This window comes from Zonotrichia albicollis, chromosome 1, assembly GCF_047830755.1.
Source record: "Zonotrichia albicollis isolate bZonAlb1 chromosome 1, bZonAlb1.hap1, whole genome shotgun sequence".
NCBI lineage: Eukaryota > Metazoa > Chordata > Aves > Passeriformes > Passerellidae > Zonotrichia > Zonotrichia albicollis.
Window position 1 is genome coordinate 43,019,449 of NC_133819.1, and position 20,636 is coordinate 43,040,084.

At 42.4% G+C, this 20,636-nt stretch overlaps 1 protein-coding gene across 1 annotated transcript in view; it reads left to right on the forward strand.

Moving 5' to 3' along the window:
- The first annotated feature begins 513 nt into the window (after window positions 1-513).
- Window positions 514-20,636, forward strand: part of SH3BP5 (SH3 domain binding protein 5) — a 50,707-nt gene continuing 30,584 nt past the window's right edge. The window contains exons 1-3 of the mRNA XM_074539495.1: window positions 514-697; window positions 2,834-2,896; window positions 12,298-12,426. Coding sequence (XP_074395596.1) covers window positions 617-697; window positions 2,834-2,896; window positions 12,298-12,426 — 273 coding nt within the window. The 5' untranslated portion in view covers window positions 514-616. The remainder of the gene's footprint in view (window positions 698-2,833; window positions 2,897-12,297; window positions 12,427-20,636) is intronic.

Here is a 20,636-nt window from a genome sequence, read left to right on the forward strand (position 1 = left end):
TATTTCTCGCACAAAGTTCCTTTTTACTGACAACAAAAGGATGTGTCTTCAGTATGTCTTTTTCTACTGCATGCAGTAGGTACAATAGTTGCCCGCTTAGCTGCCACACAATAGAAATCTGGTTTTCATTTGAATTTTCAAGCTTGTTGAAAGTGCCTTTAGTATTTTTCTCTTCTATTTTTTTTTCTCTCCATGGGCATGTCAGCCTCCAGCAGAGCTTGAAAAAGAGGGGAGACGAAAAGAAGGGGGAGGAAAAAAATAAATTAAAAAAGCCAGCAAGGTGTCCTCAGCGTTTCCCTGCACCTGGAACTACTCATCCCGCTTTCACGCAGCGCCCTTGCGGGGGGGACCCAGGAATTAGGAGGCCAGAAAAACGAGGCGTGAGGGAGCGTTAAAAGAAAAATAAAGAAAAAAAAAAAGAAAAAGAAAGGGGGGGAAAAAGGAAACCCCGCAATTCGGCGCTGCTTTCCTGGCTGCGCTGCGAAGGCACAAAGAGACGGGGGCGCTGTGGGAAGGGAGGGGTTCCCCCGGAGGCGGGGCCGGGCCGGGCCGGCAGCGGCGGCAGCGGGAGCGGGAGGCGCCGGCGGCGGCTGAGGCTGAGGGAGCGGGAGCCGCCATGGAGCCGGGGGGCCGGCGGGGCCGCCCCGCCGAGGAACCAGCGCGGCCCGAGGACGAGGAGGTGGATCCCCGCATCCAGGTGAGGCCCTGCCTGCCTGCCGAGGCGCGGCTGCGCTTCCTTAAGTTCGTTTTCATATGTGCGTTATGGCTGTATGAAGCAATGTAATGTAGTGTATGTAATAATGGTTGCCTTTTATTTCATTGCTTTTGCTGCGTATGTGCATACACACATATATATACACATACGTACACTCACGCGTGAATCTATACATACATACACATGTGTGTCTATATGTTTTTTTCTTTTTTTTTTTTTCTTTTTTTTTTTTTTTTTTTCCCCCGGGTGTCTCGGCGCCCGCCGGGAGCGCCCCCGGGCTCCCCAGCCCTTTGTTACCCCGGGCATCGCTCCCGCCCGGCTCTCCTGGGCGTCCCTGCTTCTCCTGCTGCTGCCGCCGAAATCCCCCTTCCCCTTTTTAGTTTTGACCATGACAGCGTGACCTTGCTCGTGGAGCGGGGCTTAGAAATTCATAAATGCGGGAAAATGGGGTTTTAAATTTTGTCTCGTTATTTTTATCATTGTTTTCTTGTTTCTTGTAAAAAGGAGCTTTAGTGGAATATGGTGCTTCCTCTCAGTGAATGCCTTCTGCAATGGTTTTTATTCTTGCATGGTTTCTAAACAAAGCTTTTCTCCCCAAAATCGTGTCTCGACCAATAGCACGGTGCAAACTTGCAGCACACTGTGGTCCCTGAAATGAAATGTATTTTTAGGTCTCTGCAGATTTATGGCTTTTGCCTCCAGCATTGCTGGTACTGCTTGTCATGAATGAATATAACACGTGTGTACATTGCTGAGAGGATCCTTGGCGTAGGTCCCTGCTCGCTGTAATTGTCATTCTTTTCTCCATCGTGAGCATTTTGTTTTCCAGGGCTGTGCAGAGCCATTGCAAAATTCCCAAAACATGGTTACACAGAGCGGGGCCCTCAGCCAAAAGCTAGCCTGGTACTGCCCTGATTTTAAGAGGCTGAGCTTGGTTGGTGTCTATTGATCTAATTTTGACCTTAGGTTCTTCAGCTTGCTACATGTTTCCACGTATACCATTTGTGAATTGTTGGCAAAACAATTGTTTCTGTTCAGTTTTCTGTTTGGTTGGAAAAACAGGCTGCTGTGTCTGCTTCCGTGAGACCCATGAGGTTTTGAGCCTTACAGTAAGAGACAATTAGGTAATTTTTGGATGAGTGTTTGTTTCAGACAACATGGATAACCAAGTAGGTGTTTTCCAAGTCCTAGGAGTAGGAAATGAAATCTGACTGCTGGGGATAAGAGAGCTAAACTGTTGTAATGAATTCCTTTCTGGTTGTAACCAGAGTCATTCTTGTAGTCCAGTGGGAAGCTGCTCAAGTGACAATCAATTTACAACGTTTGGTTTGTACAGCAAAACATTTCCAGGCGTGTTCTGTTACACTGGTTGACAATTAAATAACGTTTAAATTGGAGAACATTCCTGTTAAAAATCTTATAATCATGTTGCCCAGATAAAGAAAGCTATCAGATCTCTTCCTAAGGGTTGCTTTTTGAGGCAAGAAAGTCAGTAAGAATGAGCTTTATTTTTACAGTAACTTCATTAATGCCAACACCACTTCTACTACGTATTTATTCAAGGGATTTAACACCTTTGTTTCTGCTGTTAGGGGATCAAAGTGTTGGCAGGAAGGCAAATTATGTAAACATAATTGTATTTCTCCCATGGACTGGTTGGGTTAAGAAATGATTTGCTAAAATCCAAAATAAAATACTTCTTGTGTGGCAAGATGTGTTTCTTATCAGTTCTGTCCTTTCACTGCGTGTCTCCTGTGATAGTACAGACTTTGCTGCTCTTCTGGGGTGGGTGTGTCTGTCTCTCAAGTACCTCTCTGATACTGACTATATTGAGCTTACTGTACCTAGTGTTTATTTGTAACAGTGAAGAAGTAACCAGAATAGGAAATGTGTTGCCTTAACATGAAGCTATAGATCTTCTCTGATTATTTTTTCTTTTAAGTAGCAAAGTAGAAGACCAGTGGCAAAGTTAAGCTGGGCATCTCAAGGTTTCCTCTTTTCACTAAATTCATTGGCCACAGCCCTTGTGAGCTTTCAGTGGGGATGCTGAATGAGCCTTCTCAGACATGTTTTTTTTCCCTGATTTCTTACTATGCATCCGACTTTCTTTCCTTCTAGGGGGAGCTAGAAAAACTGAATCAATCTACAGATGATATCAATCGCAGAGAGACGGAGCTGGAGGTACAGAATTTACCCTTGCATTTTCCTTTTGTGCATGTTGGATTTTGTGAATGAAAGGACAATGTTTTTGAGTGGGTTGCCTCCTTAATTTGTGCATCCTGAATGGTAATTTTGCAGCAAGAGTCTGGTGATGATGTTTTTAAAGGTATGAATTGACCTAACAGGGAAAGGTAGAGGTATTCTGACAGTGGAAAAACCCTGTGTGGAGAACCTCACACACAACCACTGCCAGAACTTATTTTTAGGTTTTGACACTAAGCTTAGACAAGTTTTATTTTTACAAGTCACTGTTTTGTGTTTGTTGATTATAGACAGGGAAAGTTATTTGGCTAAGAGGTTTTTGCCATACAGCTGTCTGCCAGGATCTTCTCTTTGGTGGCTGTTCGGGGTTTTTTTAGATTGTTATCTTTGCCTTTTTTGTCATCACTTCCTGAGCAAGGAAGGCGATGAAGGAAAGTTGGAATAAAAGACTTCCTGCTTATACAGAGAGGTTTTAGTGGATACTTAAAAATCTAATAGCAAGTTCTGAAGAAATTGTTTCTAAATCCCCAAATTTGAGCTTAATCTACTTGGTAGTTATTCTGGAAGGCTCAGCATTATTGATCTAATAGTGATGCAAAACAAACTATCCTGTGTGTGTGTCTGAATTTTCTTTTGTTTGCAAAACAAAAAAGATAAACACAATGGAAGTATAAGATAAATATGCTGCTAAAGAAAAACTGACATAAAATATTACTTTACATCCTAAATAATTTTGATATCATTACAAAGTCTTGAATACTGTATTAAAACATTCTGAGATTGCAGTGAGGAACATACTATAAAAGTACATATGTAGATTTCTGTCTGTACCTTCAAAATATCAAAGTATGGTTTATTTGTTTGTTTCTTTTTAATTTTTTTTCCCTCTTGTGTGTCTTTTCATGAAATGGATACCTCAAGCATGGGGTGGTTCTTGGTAGAATTTTAAAATGCTGGAATATCCACTGAAAGCACTGAACAGAAAATGGGGTTATGATCTTTGGACAAGCCTTGTCTTGTAGCTTTTTTCTTATCCTCACTTGTTTGCATATTCTGTCATTTTGGCATGTAGGTCATGAATTCATTGGTTAATAAACTTAGTTAAATGGGAACTATTTGCTATGCATAATGAAACAGTATTTTTGCTGTGAGAACTGTTCAGTGGCACTAGCATGATTTAAATTTTATGAGTGAACTTTAAAAATCAGTATTCTAGTCTGCACCAGTAGCAGTTAAATGGACTTCAGGAATCTTTATATAGATATATTGAAAAAAATTATCATATGTATCTTTTCAGTCTCCTTATTTCATGCTGAGGTACTGAAATTGAAAGATGGTGCTATGGATAGTTGCCTGGATTTCATTAATTTTGTCATAACCTTGCACTGAGGACATATTATGAAGCAGATGGAATAGTAATAATAATGCAAAGGCATCCTCATGAAATAAATCCCAGTGACTTTAAGATGGGATTTTGCTGCTTGATTAAAATTATTCATGTGATCAAGTGTTTGGGGAGCCTGCAGATTTGTAGCTGCTGTGTGTGTGGCACATGCTGAGCTGTAGAGGCTGAAAGGCTCCTGGAAATATAACTGTAAATAAAGGAGCAGAATTTCCACATTACCTTGGTCTTACATTGTTGCTTGCTCAGCCTGGTAAATACCAGGTGTTAGATAGGTAGAAAATCATATAATCATTCTCTGCATTTGCCATTAAGTGTTTGCTGCAGATCTGTCTGTACTACTTACTGTAAGCAGTTTTTGATGGAATTAAGGTGAAATACCACCAAGAGGATGCTTTCTCGAATGTTTCCTCTTTGCTTTTCATCCAAAAATCTTATTATTGGATGGGTGCCAGTTTGTGGTATCATGCAACTGCATAATTTTTAATCTGTAAAGATTTTCATTACATTTTATCTGCTTAAATATGCAGTTTGGATGATGTAAGCAATGCTTAATTTATATACAGGTTGATAAATGCATTTTAAATGGACTTAAAACCTTTCTAGGGGAAAGGAAAAAAAAAATCCCACGACACCCAACACTTGTGGTTAGCAGAAAATCTCTGCATTCATGCTCTGCACAAGAAAAGAAAAATTTGCCAAGCAGCCTTATAGGAAAGTTTGGAAGGAGGAGTTTGGAACTGGGATCATTCTGCTTCAAAGGCTTCCAAAACCCATGAATGCTGTTGAAAATGTGGGCTTCTGGGAGAGCCATGCTGAGCTTCCCTTTGAAGATTTACACTTTTGGCTCTTATTAGCTGCTTTGGGTCCCTCTTGCTGCCCCTTCCTAGTTTGTGGTGTTCCTGCTATATTTCATTGGAAGAGAGATGTGTGTAGGTGTTTTTTAACCAGACAATGGAGTTATATTTATCCTGTTTTGCTAGTATAATTTTCTTTATCTTTCCAATATCTTTAATGGGAACATAGATGTATCATTGCATTATTTAGAGCACGAGTTGCTGACGGCCAGCTTCCTGTAATGTTACTTTGTGGTCCATAGATTCCCACTGCTGATTTTTTTCCCAGAATAATCTGGAAAAGCAATGGGAATGTTTGAGTAGAAGGTATATTTCTTTGAAGGAAGTTCAGAAAAAGACACCCATGTTTTTGTGACTTGATGTTCTCTCTGATAAGCAGGAAGGGTAACCTTGTGGCATCTGAATTCTGCAAGACTTTTCTGGACTTCCTGTATGTAGCTTTGTGTGACTTGCTCTAAGTGAGAATTCTGGCTGTCTCCAGTTCCCATTAACTGGAAAAAAAAGCTGTTAAATCCTTCTAAACCCATGCTTCAGTCCTTGCTGTGCCTCAGGTCTGCATCTGCAGAGTGGAAGTAATAATGCTGTGTTGCCCAGTGGAAAATGTTATGGGCTGAATTCCATGGAGGTTTCGAGGATTTTGAGGCTGCACTGGCCTGGAGTAGCCACAGGAATGTCCTTGTTTGAGCAATGTAGAAAATACTGGTGTCTGCTGCTTACAGAGGTGATAAAATGGGGAATTCTGTTTTGAGTTCACCAGCCTGACACTTCTTTAAGTTCTGCTCTGAAAGTGCCATATGACCTATTTTTAAGTTGAACAGCCTGGGTTTTTTAATCTTTTAAAATAAATTCTGCACCCATACTGCCTGTGAGAGCACAGGATATACATGCATGGCATGGCTTGAGCAGATACATTGAAGTTGGATGCATATATTCTTTTACTTGGAAGAATTACTCATTTTTTGCCCTTTTGACCTATCCTATTAAACCCTGAAGAAACATCCTGACCTGCTGACACTCGCTGCATGTTCAGGAGCTGCAGAGCTGCTGAAGGGCACCGAGTGGCTGGTGGTTATGTGTTGCATTAATGTATTGCCTGTTAATGAATCTTTGATTAGACTTGATTTAAAATCCATAATGCTGCTCGTCCTAAGTGCAGCACTGAGCATTACTGACACAGCAGAAGGGTGATAAGGGTTCTCTGAGGGATTGAACACTTGGCTTTGCTAATGTCCCTGTTTATGTTTCAAGTGTCTGTGAAGGGCTGGGGGAAACGCCTTGCAGGCGAGATACAAGTGTGCTTTGGCCAAATGCAAGAGGTTTTTCCTGTTTATTGGAAGTGCATCTCCATCTGAACTCGCATCAGGAGCTGTGAATGTCCTTAACAAAATGTGCAGGGTTTGTCTGTCCAGCCAGCCCACAGAGGGCTTGGACTGGCGCTGAAAGTACAACTCAGCTGTAACAAATTAACCCGGGGACCCTCTGGCAGCCTTGTGGGGAGGGGAAATGCAGCACATACCATGAAAGTTACCACTGGAATCCCAGCTATCCCAAATGTGGTTTTTGTTAGAGAGAATTTTTTGTGTTGCTGGAGCTACGAGCTTGCCAGTGTTTGTTCAGATACTGCCCAGGAAGACTGGAGCTGATCAGTGCTGCTTTCAGCCATGCCCTTATCAGAGGGCCTGGCTGGCATCCTTCTTGTGTGATCCCCTAGTCCTGATCTGCAGCACTTTGTGTTACTTTCAGTCCTGGGTTTATCATAAAGGTCACCCTGGGTTGTTGCTGGATATAAGGGAAGGGGTTTATTAGTTGTGGTGCTTTTTCACTGGTGAGCCTTGTCAGCATTTGAGCCCCTCTGAGAAGGGGAAGGACTTTTTGTCATGGTTTAACCCCAGCTAGCTGCTAAGCATGACACAGGCCCTTGCTCCCTCTCTGCCATTGTGGGAGAAGCAGAAGAGTAGAAGTGAAAAACCCATGGGTTGAGATAAAGGCAGTTAAGTAAAGCAAAAGCTGCACACACAAGCAAAGCAAAACAAGGAATTAATTCTCTGCTTCCCACTGGCAGGCAGATATTCACCAGTTATTTTGAATTGCTTCTTACTTCTTCACTAAAATACTTGGCTTTAGGAAAAAAACTTGAGCTGTTGACCCTGTCACATATAAAACATGTAAGTAGGTTTTAAAGAAAAATCCTCCATCTTTCAGGTTTTAGAAAACTGACCTCTCAGTGTCTGGAATCTCATTCTGAGCGTGCCTGCTTGGCTTGAGGAAGCATCCATCAGTGGAAACATCCGCCACCTTATCAGTATCCCTGTGCACCGTTTTCCAGTGTCCACAAAAGAATGCAGAGATAAGGGCAGAGCAGCTCACTGGCTGCTGTTCCTGCTGGCTTTGGGAGGAGGATGTACATGTGTGATGGATTTGTCCAGCGCTATCAGGTCAAATCTTTCCACATTTCTTTGTGATCTACTTGCTTCCATAGGAAATGGCTCCTGTGTGTGAATTCCTTGTTGTTTTGCCTTCTGCTTTCATCCAAGGATGAGCAAGGGAAGGCTTCTTCCTCTGCTGTGGCTCTGGAAAAATTTTGTCAACCAAGTGAGTCAAAGGGCTTTACTTGGTTTGTTTTCTTGACGTAAAGATGGGTTTCCAGTCTGAGAGAAGAAGGGTTAGGTGGGGAATTCTTGCTTTGGAAGGAGCACTCACCCTCCCATGCCTGCTTTCTTCTCTCTTCTTCTGAGAGAATTTAAAATATTTGTAGTAAAAAGTATTGGTAGTCTCAGTTTGTAACTACTGCAAGCAGGAGGTTAGAGCAGCTTTCAGGCGCTGATTTTTTAATTGGTCTTAGATGGCAAATTAGTAGCTGCCCAAAAAAAACCCCAAACCAAAGACTTTTCTTATCCCTTAAAAATTGAGATACTACTACTTTTTTCCTTCCTTGCGCTTGTTTTTAAAAAATCTTGTTTTTAAGATTTGGTTGCCTGTCTGGCTTACTTGAGCTGCTCAGGTACCAAAGAGACATTTAAAGTGTCTTTAACTGATTGAATGCTTGAAGGTGGATTTCTGAGCACACACTTGTTGGTGTGGAGGTATGATGCTGATGCTGGTTTGGCTTGGAGATGAGCTTTTGCAGCTGCTGGGTCTTTGTAGCAGAGGAGATGGTATGGATCCTGTCACCCTCCTGGAAATAGATGAAGGCTGCCTCTCAGCCAGCAATTCCATTTCCATGCACCTCCCGTGCTTGCCAGAGGTTCTGCACACCAGACTGGCAGAACGGTCACGAGACAACCTTTGTAAATGAAATTTGGAAGTGCTTGGTACTAGGATGATTCAGACAAGGTTGATATGGAAAGCTCATTTTAAAAATAGAATTGTTTGAAAATACATGTTTCATTTGATGGGCAGAAATAGTTATTTACTTGTCATCTGGCATTAACACCAGCTCATCACCATCACTCATGAGTGACGAAAACAGGCATGCTTTTTTCCTCTGACATGTGCAGTATGAGTTGAATATTGTATTTTAGCTTTTCAGATTTTTCCCCACATTTGAGAATGGATCTTCAAAATGCTGCTGTAAGGATGTCCTGTCCTTAAGTGTGGTCCCTCTTTCTGGTGCAGTATCAAAAAGCTGCCCAGCGGCAAAACAAAGTCTGCTTTTAACAATGAACTATTGCAGCAAAACCATATATGGGGTAGAGGTCTGGCATGCTCCTTAAGACAACACTAGTGAAATCTCATTTGAAAGAAAAGTGCTGAGGATTTCCAGAAAGAAAGCTGATGAGCATGGAGCTCTTGCAGCCATAGAACAAGATGTTGAAATGTAAACTGCAGCTGTCCACGTGCTACACCGAGTGCTCTGCCTGCTGGAGTGTGTGTATGACAAACACCTAGCTAGTGAGAGTCTCCTTGTTAAGGCTCTAATTGAAGTAAGAAGCTTCTCCTGCTGTTTTTTTGTTTTTTTTTTTTTTTAACCTTGCAACACACATTGAGGATAAATGCCTTAATCGGCTTTTGTCTAGCTTGTAAAAGGTTTATCATCATCTCATTTGAGCAAATAGGAGGGGGCAAAAACATAGAATGCTGACTGGCTAACGTTTTCAATGTCACCTTTCTATTTCTGAAATCAGAAGCAAGGTGTTCTTAAAAATGATCACAGAAGATTAGGAGTGAGTAGAGGGGAAAAAACACACTTTAAAAATGTCAGGATGTTTGAGATGTCTCATGTCAGTTGCATTGCTTCTGTTAGAGTCTGTGTATGTGTTCAGTGCAGTGATGAGAAAAACAAAATGTGTTTTTAAAAAAGAAAAAAACCCCAAAACATAAAAACTGACCCAGAAATTATGAGTGTGACTCACATGTTACCTAAGGCTGCTGTTATCAATGAATAGCGTTTCTGCTGGAATGAGTTATCTTTCAAGAAACTGAAATGCAGAAGCTAGAGACTGAGGACTGTGCTAGAAAATTTCTATGCCATATGCTGCACTGTCTTGGTTTTGCTCACGACAGCAAGTTGCAGGAATTGACATATTTTCCTTTCTCTGTTATCTGTGTGTGCAAGATAAAGGTCTAAATGAGGCAAGAGTTTGGCAGTTAAATAGTAACACTTGTATGGAGGGGCAAGTCACACCAGAGGATTTGATAAGTAGCCTGAAAACGTTGTGGTTGTCTTTCTGACATGGGTGTAGGACTTACCCTGTGCTGGGGACCACGAATGAGCTGCACTGATGTGCTGTTCTGAGCCTCTGAGTTTTTGATGTGAGTGTCCTCACAGAAAACACTGTTAGGAGGATTTATAGCTTTGAACCACTGAAGGGGATGGCTGGAAACCTTTGGTGGGGGTCTCATCCCAGCAGAGAACTGAGCATCTGCTTGTTCTGCCATGCAGAAGGTGTTGGAGCCTGCAGGCTTGTGTTCCTGGCAGTCAGGAGCCTGAGAATAAATGTCACTAAAATAAGCTGCGATGGATGATACAAAGTTCTGGGGTGCTTTGGTTTTCATTTTTGTTCTTTGCTGTAAGAATGAGGGTGGCCAGACCCAAATTAAGCCTTAAAAGAAGAGCCAGTCATCTTTGGAGGAAAATGATAAACTGGGGTTCCACACCAGTGTGTTTTTCAGCTGAAGCTCCCTATTCTGTGTGACTAACTACTTTGTGGAGTGGAGTTTGCTCCTGGGCAAATGTCTGCTTCACCATTTGTAAGATCTGTGCTTCAGGCACCAGCTAGAGGAGCACTTGGAGTTCAGTAATTTGTATATGCTTCAGAGTTCAAGGGAGATGAATGGGTACAGAAGTTGCTGTTAATTTGACTGCTTTGTTCTTAGTGTCCTTTGTTTTCTTTTGTTTTGTATTTTTAAACTCCAAGTTGGGACTAGTCATCTTTCTCCTATGGGATAAGACTGTGTATAATTATTACATGAGTAAATTTGGGGTAGGTCTCCGAGCACAGATTTGTAGTGATGGTTTCTTTGTTCCAAGTGATCTTACAAACATGGGAACTGAACTTGGTGATGAATCACTGCATTGGGATTTTTTTACTTAAACTATTTTGCCTAACTAATATCCTTAAATGCAGCTTTCACAAAGAGAGTGAAATCTTCTGGCTCATTCATTTAGAAATGAGCTTTTAGTTCTGTTCCTACACCTGCAAAGAATTTTTCGCTTTGTTAAATATACTTCAGTACTTATTATTTTTCTTGCAATATAGTCATCATGCTTGGAGTCTTTTTTCAGTTACTTATGAAACTCATTTTGAGCAGTGAGCCATGTATGGTCCAGTAACTTAATTGGAAATATTCAAATTCTTCTCACTGAGAAAATCATTGACTTGATAAATATTGTCTAAATGATACATTTCAGGCTTTCACTGAGAAATGAGATTATTGACTGGTTTGAGTTAATGAAATAATAAGTTAATGTCCATTTAATTCCCCATTTTTGACCTTGTTACCCATTTGAATAATTTCTTAGAATAAATTGGAGTACCTTAAGAATCCAAAGCTATTTGGCCTGGACTAAGATAATGCTGATGCTGGTTCAGTTTTACATAACACTAAAAAGGAAGCAGAGAAGCTTTTACAGAAGTATATTGCTTTTTTCTGCAAAAACTGATGTATTGTTGCATTTTTTTTCCACTTCTGAGAGCATAGTGGCAGCTTGCAATGTATTTTAAATCTTCCAGTGAATAAGCAGTTTTGCATTCTAGAAATTGTCAACAATAATGACAAAACCCTCCTGAATTAGGGCACTTCTTGAAGCCAGATGCTTCCTGATTATCAACGTGTCACTCCAGCAGTCTGCATAAATGTTGCACTCTAATTAGAGTTACAAGCCTTGTTGAGAGCTCACATGGCCCTTCCTCTTCATCTCCTTAAATCCTGGGCCAGGTCCCAGCCTGAAATTTGCATCAATCTGCAATAATTTCATATATTTAGAGTCTGTGGTGGATTCTGAGATTGAAATCAGAATCACTTTGCTTACATGTGTGGAAATTTCAGCGGAGCAGAGAAAATATTTTAATTGCTTTAGCTAATCATGTAAGGAGTGCAGCTCATCCTGTTTGGAAGTAGCTGGGTTTTTTAAATATAGAAAATATTAACAGTGAAGTGGAATGTAGGTGCCCTTCTCCATTGATAGAAACCACAGCTGAAAAGATGTGTTTTCTGTGCCAATTCCAGCTGATTTGCCAGCCTGCTGTGGGGTTTGGCCTGCCTGCTAGCACCATTCTTGCTTTATGTATGTGAGATGTCTTTGCCATTGAAGTCCCTCTCAGAGCTTGTTTCACTGCTGTTTGCCTCCTCACAGAGTGAGTAATTTACAAACAATTCCTCTCTGAGAAACCCTGCCAGAGGTAACATCTAGAACAGGCCGTTGTAGGCTTTGTATGAAAGCTGTCACTGAAAAACAAAGATTTGGTGTCCAGGATGCCAGCTTTAGGATTTGGCTCTGGGTTCCAGGGCTCCTCTGCTGAAAAATTCTGCCTTAATCCAAATGCCAGTGACTGTTCTGAATGTGTCAGCTCCTGTGTGAATCTAAAGAGGAACCTGAAGGTAGGAACAAACAGGTAGAAATAATTTTTAAAGCTCTAATCTGCCTTTGTCCTTTCTTCCCTTCCTGCACCGTTTTGAAGGATGCGCGCCAGAAGTTCCGCTCTGTGCTGGTGGAGGCCACAGTGAAACTGGATGAGCTGGTCAAGAAGATTGGAAAAGCTGTAGAAGACTCTAAACCTTACTGGGAAGCTCGGAGGGTGGCCAGGCAGGTAAGAGCTTTCTGCCTTGTCAGCTTGTGGGCACACACTGGTGGTGTTGCTTTCCTGCTGTTGATAACATCCTAGGCACATGCACTTGGCTGACACTGGGCTGTGCCTTCAGTTGCATGCCAGCCGTGGGAATCAATGGCAAAATGGATTTCTTCACAGCCACAGCTGCACATGCTCTTCAAACCCACAACAGCTACAGCAGACACAATAGCAAAAGACTAGCTCTCTTCTCTCATAATAAATGGCCTTTCAGAGCTCTGTCCTATCAGTGGTTGTACTTATTTGAAAATACAGCGTAGACATTGTGTATGTGGCTTTTCTTCTTAAAGCAAAATGCTCAGCAGCTAAATTGGCTGCAGCTGGAAGGTGCAGGGGAAAAGGCTGGAGTGGGGCAGGGTTTGGTGCTGATTGGGTTGTGCTCAAGTAGGAAAGTGCTAAATGTGTCTCTGAAGTGTTTTGGTTTGGGCACAAACTGAGCTTGGCTTTCTCTGTCATCAGGGCCTTACTTCCCATGCCCCAGCTACTGCTTGATTACTGATAGGCCCGTGGAGCTCAGGGAGGGATGAGGTGTGGAGGGAAGAGTGTGACCTGCTGGATGAAGAGAAAGCCAGAAAGCTTGTGACATGTCAGGCAGCATCTCATTTTAGGGAGGAAGCTGCAGAGAGTTGAGCATGTGGTGGCTTAGGCAGTGCTGCTGCTGGGTGTTGGTGGTGGTGGGGCTTGCTGGTGGGTGAGGCTTTTTGGTTTTTTCCCCAAGGGAAGCATGTTCCTGGTTGCTATTTCTGTTTTCTCTTGAGGCAGGAAGAGTCAGGAAGAACTGCCTGGAGCTGCTACTTCTGTGCTTGGCTGGAAGGATGTGTGGGGTGGCATCTGTGGCTGGGTAGCTGGGATGTGACTGTGTTCAAGGAGAGAGTGAGATATGGGAAAACTGCAGAAGGATTTTGTTCATAGAAGTAGGTAGAGGGATGAGAAAAGTAGAGTAGGTGTGTGCCAGGAGGCAGAGAGTAAACTCAGGGTAAGAAAAGGGGAGGGAAGAGAATGTGTCCTCAGAACAGTGACAGGAAAGGGAGGAATGAACAAGCTTCATTTCCTTGAAAGTTGGTGAAGCAGGAACTGGGTTGATGGGATGTGGCATGCAAGGTAATATGTGACTGTGTTGATGCTTTAAATTGCATAGCATTGTTCTGGAGGCACTGTCTCAGGTGATGGGGATGAGGTGCAGGGGGTATTAGGCTTAATCCTGCAATCAGAAGCAGTGTAGCAAAGAGGTAAACTCTGCCCTGCTTGCTGTGCTTTGAAGTATCTGCCTCATCTGTAAGTGCTCTGAAACCCTGCTCTTGAGGTGTGTGCTAGGGATAAACCAGTGGTGAGCTACAGAGTTAGTAGTTGTGTAAACTAGTATGTGCAATTTGGAAAAACGATCCCTGCCACCCTGCCCTGAGCATGATCTTCTACTTCTGTTACTGTAAATAGCTGGGTAAGGCACAGCATGCATAGGACTTCAAGAGTTACCCTTGGAAGAGTTAATGGTAGAAGCACACACTTTGCAGTACCAAAATAAAACATCAGAAGATCAATTGACTTTGAGGTTTGTAACATCACAAACTCAGAGCAGCGAACTTTGCTCTCTGTTCTGAAGCTGGCAGCAGTTTGTTCTGGAAATGGAATTTTGTATTGTTATGTCTCTGCTACCCCTGAAATCCATTCAGTCATTCTGGTTCAAGGGTACTTTGCAAGACCACTAAGAAACCCAAGCTCCTGAAGGTCCTTAAATCAGTAGAATCACTGCTCCAGCAGTAGGCTTGTTAGAGGGAACAGTATTTTTTTTCCCCAATCCATTCTGTCACTAGCTAGATTTAAATGCTATTTATCCCATTTATGAATGCTTCACATTCATTTGTGTTTTAATTCCTTGATAGCATTTTATTTTAAAGCAGGGGTTGCCCTTCTAACCACTCATTTCCCTTTTTTTCATTTTGTTTAATGGATCTGGTCATGGAACAGAGTTCCCACTTTGTATCTACTCAGCAGACAGAGATAGAAGATGGTCTCTGGTTCCCTTTTGCTCTTTGTCTAATAACATCTCAAAATGGAAAATGTGAGGGCCAAGAGGAATGCAAGCATCAAATGTTGGTGAATCTGTCTGGAAGCTGGGAGATTGGAAAGATTGGTGCCAATCATCAGTAAAGCATCTGCCTAAAGAGTTTTTCTAGTTTTAATTTAATCTAGAGAAGTTCCACATAACTGGGAGCAAATTCACTATAATAAAATATGGAGAAGGGCAGAATATGTAGGGAAATACGAAACTGAAGGGATGTACCAGAGTATTAACATGGTTAGGTGCCAGTTTGCATTTCTCTTTTTAGTTTGATTTTTGCTAAACTGTAGAGAAATCATGGGAAGAGCTTGTTATTATTTTTTTTAATTAATAATATCTAGCCTATGAAGAATTGTCTTCCTCCTCTTTTCTTTACACTTATTTTAGAGCCATTAGGCTGCCTCCAGAAATACCGGAACAAGGTTCTTGAGGGCTGAAGGAGCTTTAATTAAACAATAAGGGAAAAATGAGTGACTCTACTGGTAAGAGAAAGGGAAGTGTAAATTCCTGTTTGTTGTTCTCACTAAAGGGAAGTAAAACTATGACCTTGTAAATTTTAAGCCTTTTGGAAATACAGAATTGCATAATTATGACTCTTAGTTTGGCAGAAATGCAGGAGTTGTCCAGAGTTACTTGAGTTTAAGATGTCAGCTGCAGGGTAAGTTACCTAATGCAAGCTGTAGTAAGTCACATTGAGGAGTTTGCTTTCACATGGCACCAGCACAAGTCTCTTTTGGAAATACATGAATACATGTTTCATCTATTAAGATAAAACCCATTAAAAACTTATGAGGGCAGTGATGTGGGGTCACCAAAAACCAGGTCACCAACTGAAGTATAACACTGGAGAAGCTTTAGGATCTTGAGCCCTTTGGTCTACTCACCCTTATCCCCATCTTGTGCAATCCTGTGTTGGCAGAAGATAGGGAATTCAAAGCAAATTAACTCTCCTATGCAAAGGTCCTGTAGGATCTTGTTTGTGGAATGTTTGCCAGGAGAGCCATGGCTTGACCTGTCTCAGGGTGAAACTTTGCTTCACCAGAACATTGCTCCCTTGGTGTTAGTCTGGGTACTTTGCCTCCTGAAATGGTGGCACAGGGAGTCAGGATGCTGTCTCTTGGTACCAAAGCAGTAAAATTTGTTTTTTCTGAGACTCAAGTGAGATCTAGCTCATATTCTTGTTCAAGGAAATTTCATGTAACATCTGCCAAGACAGAACTGTTGTGATTCCTCATTTGGTACAGCAGTGGGCCTTTTGATTGCAGACAATACCTTACTGTTTTGGAGCATTTTGATCCCAATTTGTTGATTAATAAATTTTGAAGTCCTTGTGCTGTAAGAACATTTTTGTCTTTTCATGTTGGTCTTTAACTTAAGCAGTAATGCCCATGTTCAATGGAAGAACCTAGGCATGTAGAGGATTGTGCAAGTACACAAGAAATGCCCACATTGCAGCAATATGAAATTCCTGTAATCCAGAAGGTGGTCCAGGTTCTAAATGTTCAGAAAATCAAACTTCCCATGTTTGTTTGGTTTGGGTGGTGGTTTATTCTTTTTTCTTTTATTTTTTTTTTTAGTTTTTTTTCCCACTAGTAGCTGCTTCCCTAGTTGTCTAGTCAAAGAATGAGACTTTTCTTACCCAAAGCTAATGGGGAAGAAGGGTGAAGTTGCCAGGAAACATTAATAATGTAAAGAGCAGTCCTGAGTCTCTGAGGTAAGGAGTGTCTTAAGCCACTGTTGACTTAACATTTTGCAGGGCTGTGGCTGGAAAGTGCCTATGCAATGGTGTTCACAGTGGTGCCTGAGCAAGTGACAGGGATGGGAGGTGTGCTGCCTCCCTGGTGACAGGATGCTGTGCAAAGGCAAGTGTGGTCTGATGCATAAATCACTGGGCTGGCAGGAGCTGATTTTGTGCTGCAGCATGGCACAGATGAATGACTTCATCTCTCTCTCAGTTCCCATGTAAAATGAAGCTGTCAAGCTGCTGTGAAGCTGAGTTCATTAAGGGAAGTAAAAGCACTTTGGGGTCACTGGGTGAGAGGTGCCATTTAAACACTGCTGTCCATACATCATCACTTGTGAGCCCATAGACAAATTGAGCAGGAGATGTGCCTTTCTGCTCTGCTTCTGCTGGAAAATAATCTGAGGAAAGTGTATTCCCACCCCCACAAATAAAACAATCCATGTATTTTTACTGATCCTAACATGACTAAAAGCCCTGGGAGTATTGCCTTTAATTGAGTTTCAGCATTGTTTTGGTTTGGTTTTGGTTCATTTTTTGTTGGTTGGTTTTTGTTTGGTGATAGGCTGGTTTGGTTTGGTTTTGTGGCAGGGTGAGGGGTTACATTTTATTGGCTCAGATAGGGAGTGAGGATGCTTTGCTGAACTTCAGTATTGAGCCTATTTGGGAGAGACATGCTATTGCTTTGTGATATTCCCTTCACCCCTCTGCCCCCTGCCTCATTTAGCTTTTAAAATAAGTGTCAAAATAGGTGAAAGATCTATGCTGGGTCATACCTGTCTGTATGTCTCAGTAAAGGACCCACCTGTACAATGTGTTCTTACAGCAATATGTTGGAGGATATGCATATTCTGCTTCCTCTTGGGTTGGTCTTCTAAGTTTTACAACTAATTCATTTTTTTCATGTTGTTGGCATACTTAAGCAGCACTCTTTTATCTGGAAAGGCTTGGAAACACCTGCTGGAATGACTACTTACAGTGGTTCTTTTCCATTGGTGTCCAGGCATAGCCAAGAGGAAGTGCAGTTGATAGACATGTAGGGATAGCTGTCCCCTCCTGTTCACTGCAGCTTTTTATGTTGTAGAGCTCCTTTCTCTCACCTCACTAATAATCTTTTACTCATGTAATATTTTATAACTGGATTGCCACATCTGTGTGAAGAAACCAGCTGAGAGAATAAAGAATTATTTGAGGTGAGCTTTCAGATATTTAGATTCTGCACCTCCATTCTGCTTGTCTTCAGAAAACTTGGGGGAGCCCAGTTACCACTGGGAAACTATTTCCTCTCCCAAATGTGAGTTTTGATGTGATTCAGTGAATTTTTTATTCATAGTGAATCAGGATGAGAAGTAGCTGCTGTAATCTTGCAGAACAGGAATGGAGGAGGAACTGAGCCACTTGGTGGTGAAGGTGGGAGGGGTGTAAGCAGATAAGAGCTCACCTACCTACCTGGAAGAGTCTTCCTCAGCAGATGAGACTGATACCTTTCTTTGTAGAGATCAAGCCAGTAAATGAACAAAACTTTCTGAGGTGGCCATTGCATCTCAGCTGCTAAGTGTTCAGCTTGAGATGTCTGAAAGTAGTGTGGCATTGTGGAAAGTTGCAGATGGTGACTTCCTGAGCTCAGGAAACAAAAGCTTTTTAAATTCTTGTAACTTGGAGGTTCAAAACTGACGAGCATCCTTAAAGATTAATTAGGAACTGGAGACTGTGGTCTTGCCAATTCAATTCCCACAGCACCCAAATTTTGTATCCAGATTCACTCAGTGAGTGAGAGCTAATGGGATCACAGCACCAGCTGGCTCTGCTGGGAGAAGGAGAGCAGCATTGGGTGTGGATGGCAGCTCCTGGGTCCAGTTCCAGCAGTGGTAGATATCCAGGTCTTTCCCTGTTGTTCCTAGACACTAAATGTGTTATCCATCAGTATATTGACTTCCCATGTCATAAGGAATCTCCTTCTCCATCCTACTTTTGGGAGCAGAAGTCCTGATGCTCATGTTTAGGGCAACAAGGAGTTAAGACTGATTTGTCTAATCTGGTAAGTTTATCTTGGCAAAAAAAAAAAAAATAGGTGGAGGGAGAAGGAACTTGAGAAGCAAAAATTAAATGTCAGCAGAACTGTGACAGACTTGCGTTCCTGTTTGGAGACTTGCCATGGAGCTAGTAAAAAGCAAAATTATTGGCACAGTTACAGTGAAGCAACCAGCTGACCTTTCCTGGCTGAAGGAGTGTTTCTGGTTAACTGTTCATAAACCAAATAACTATCCAAAATGTGGATTCACATTTTGAAAGGAAGGAATAGAGAGACTTGAAAATAAACTTTGACAAACCTTCTGTAAATTCTCCCAACTGTTTAAGGAAAAAACCAAATGCCCAGAGCACTTGCCTGCTTTCTGTGGCTATAGTTCGGTGCTGTTACTGTTTTTAAGTAATCATACAATCATGAAATGGTTTGGGTTAGAAGGGACCTTAGATATCAACAAGTTCCAGCCCACCTGTCCTGGGCATAGGTGCCACCCCCTAGACTGGGTTGCTCAATGCCCAAGCCATCCTGTCCTTGAGCACTTCCAGGGATGGGTCATCCACAACTGCCCTGGGCAACCTGTTACAGTGCCTCAGTACACTCTGAGTAAATAATTTCTTCTTAATACGTAATGTAAATCTCTCCCCTTTTGATTTAAAACTGCTCCCCTTGTCTGATCACTAGGAAAATTTTTTTTTGCATTTTGTATTATTTGTGTTTTGGATGGCTGTTGCTGCTCTGGCCTTTTGCAATAGGGAGTCTAGGCTGGCAGTGTAGGTTGTGTTGTGTTGTTTGTGCCCTGCCTGTGCTGTTTGCCCTTTGAGCTGAGGATGCTGTGCTGCAGCTGCCCTGGTGGCTCTCGGGGAGCCTCTTGGCACTGGGAGATGGGAGGGGATGATGCCTGCATGGGGAAGGTGGGGTGCATGGTGTGAGAGGCAGCTCACTCCCTGGCTCTGTAAATCAGCCATGTGGAAATGGCTGTGATTTTTAGGTTACTTGGTGGCGAGGCAGGGGAGCAGCTCCCTTCCTGACCTGGGGCTTTGTGGTTGAGGAGCCTGTGTGTGGGATGGGTGCTGATGTGCTGGCCTCGGCTGGTGCTGTGGCAGGCATGGGAGGGAGGCAGGCAGGCAGAGGCCTTGCCTGGGAACAGATGACTGGTGTGCTCTGAAGGGAATAGAGACATGGAACTTGCTGTGTGAGCAATCAGGAAGCTCAGTGCTGTGAAGAAATGGAAAGAGAAGGAAATGTAGGTGAGCTGTGCAAGAGGTGCCTGAAAGTATGGAGAATTGAGGCTGTGTGTTGTACCTGTTTGCTTGTGAAGTTTTGTGCGTCCTTTTTACTGTTCTGCTCCCTATGGGCCTGCTCTAGGTCTGAACCCCTTCTTCCCAGCAATGTTTTTGGTTTTTTTATTACAAAGCACATCATTAAATCTCGGGGAAACTGTGTCAATGTGACGTCAGTCCTGTGGTGAAATGTGGAGTTCCCGCTGCTGTGTTCCCAAAGGGCATTCCCACTGTTATAATCTCCCTTCCCACACAAGGCATGGCAGAAGGGGGGCATAAGCCAAGCAAGGGAATCTGTAACTTTATTATTGAGGGTGAGGAGTCACTTCCTGGACTTTGACCAGGGAACCCACTGAATTTTGTAAGCTTTTTCTAAGGCAGGATGTACTTTGGATTCAGTCAGGCAAATGTTTTGCCATGCTCAAAGTTTGATGGAGTGTCTCCTGTTGCGTTTGCACAGTTGGGATCTGAAACCCTGTGAGCAGCATGTGGGGAGCCACTACCCTGCCATCAGTGCTGCTGCACAGAGCTTGGTATTCTCTGCTTGTTCCTCCTGAATGCTTAGAACTTGAAAACTGTGTTTTAAATCTTGAATCATGGTTCTGTTGCATTTTCCTTCAGGCCAAAGTAGCAACAAAACCTAGGAAGCAGGGAACTCAGGGTCACTTACCTGGGTCAACAAGCTAGGTTTTGCCTGGCTGATTTATTAACATTATTTATTTACTTAAAACCTGACTTAATGTGGCTTTTGTGTTCTGGCTGTGTCACCTGGTTGAAGAGTGTGATAGTGGAGTGTGTCAAACTGGGTGTCCTTAAACTGCTGAGAAGATGACAGATGTTGCCTGGTTGGCTTGGGAAAGTTATGCCAAAGATCTGATCTTTGAAGGAAAGCTCCTTAATGTGTTTGTCTTCCCATCAACCTTACCAATAGGACAGTAGGTCAGCGTGGCTGGCAGGTTTTTACCCTCTTAATCTGTCCCATGTTTGGGAGCACTGACAACTGCTGCTTCTCAGATGAACGGAAAAAAACCCTTACCTGATTCAAATTTAGTGCTCTGTTGCTAT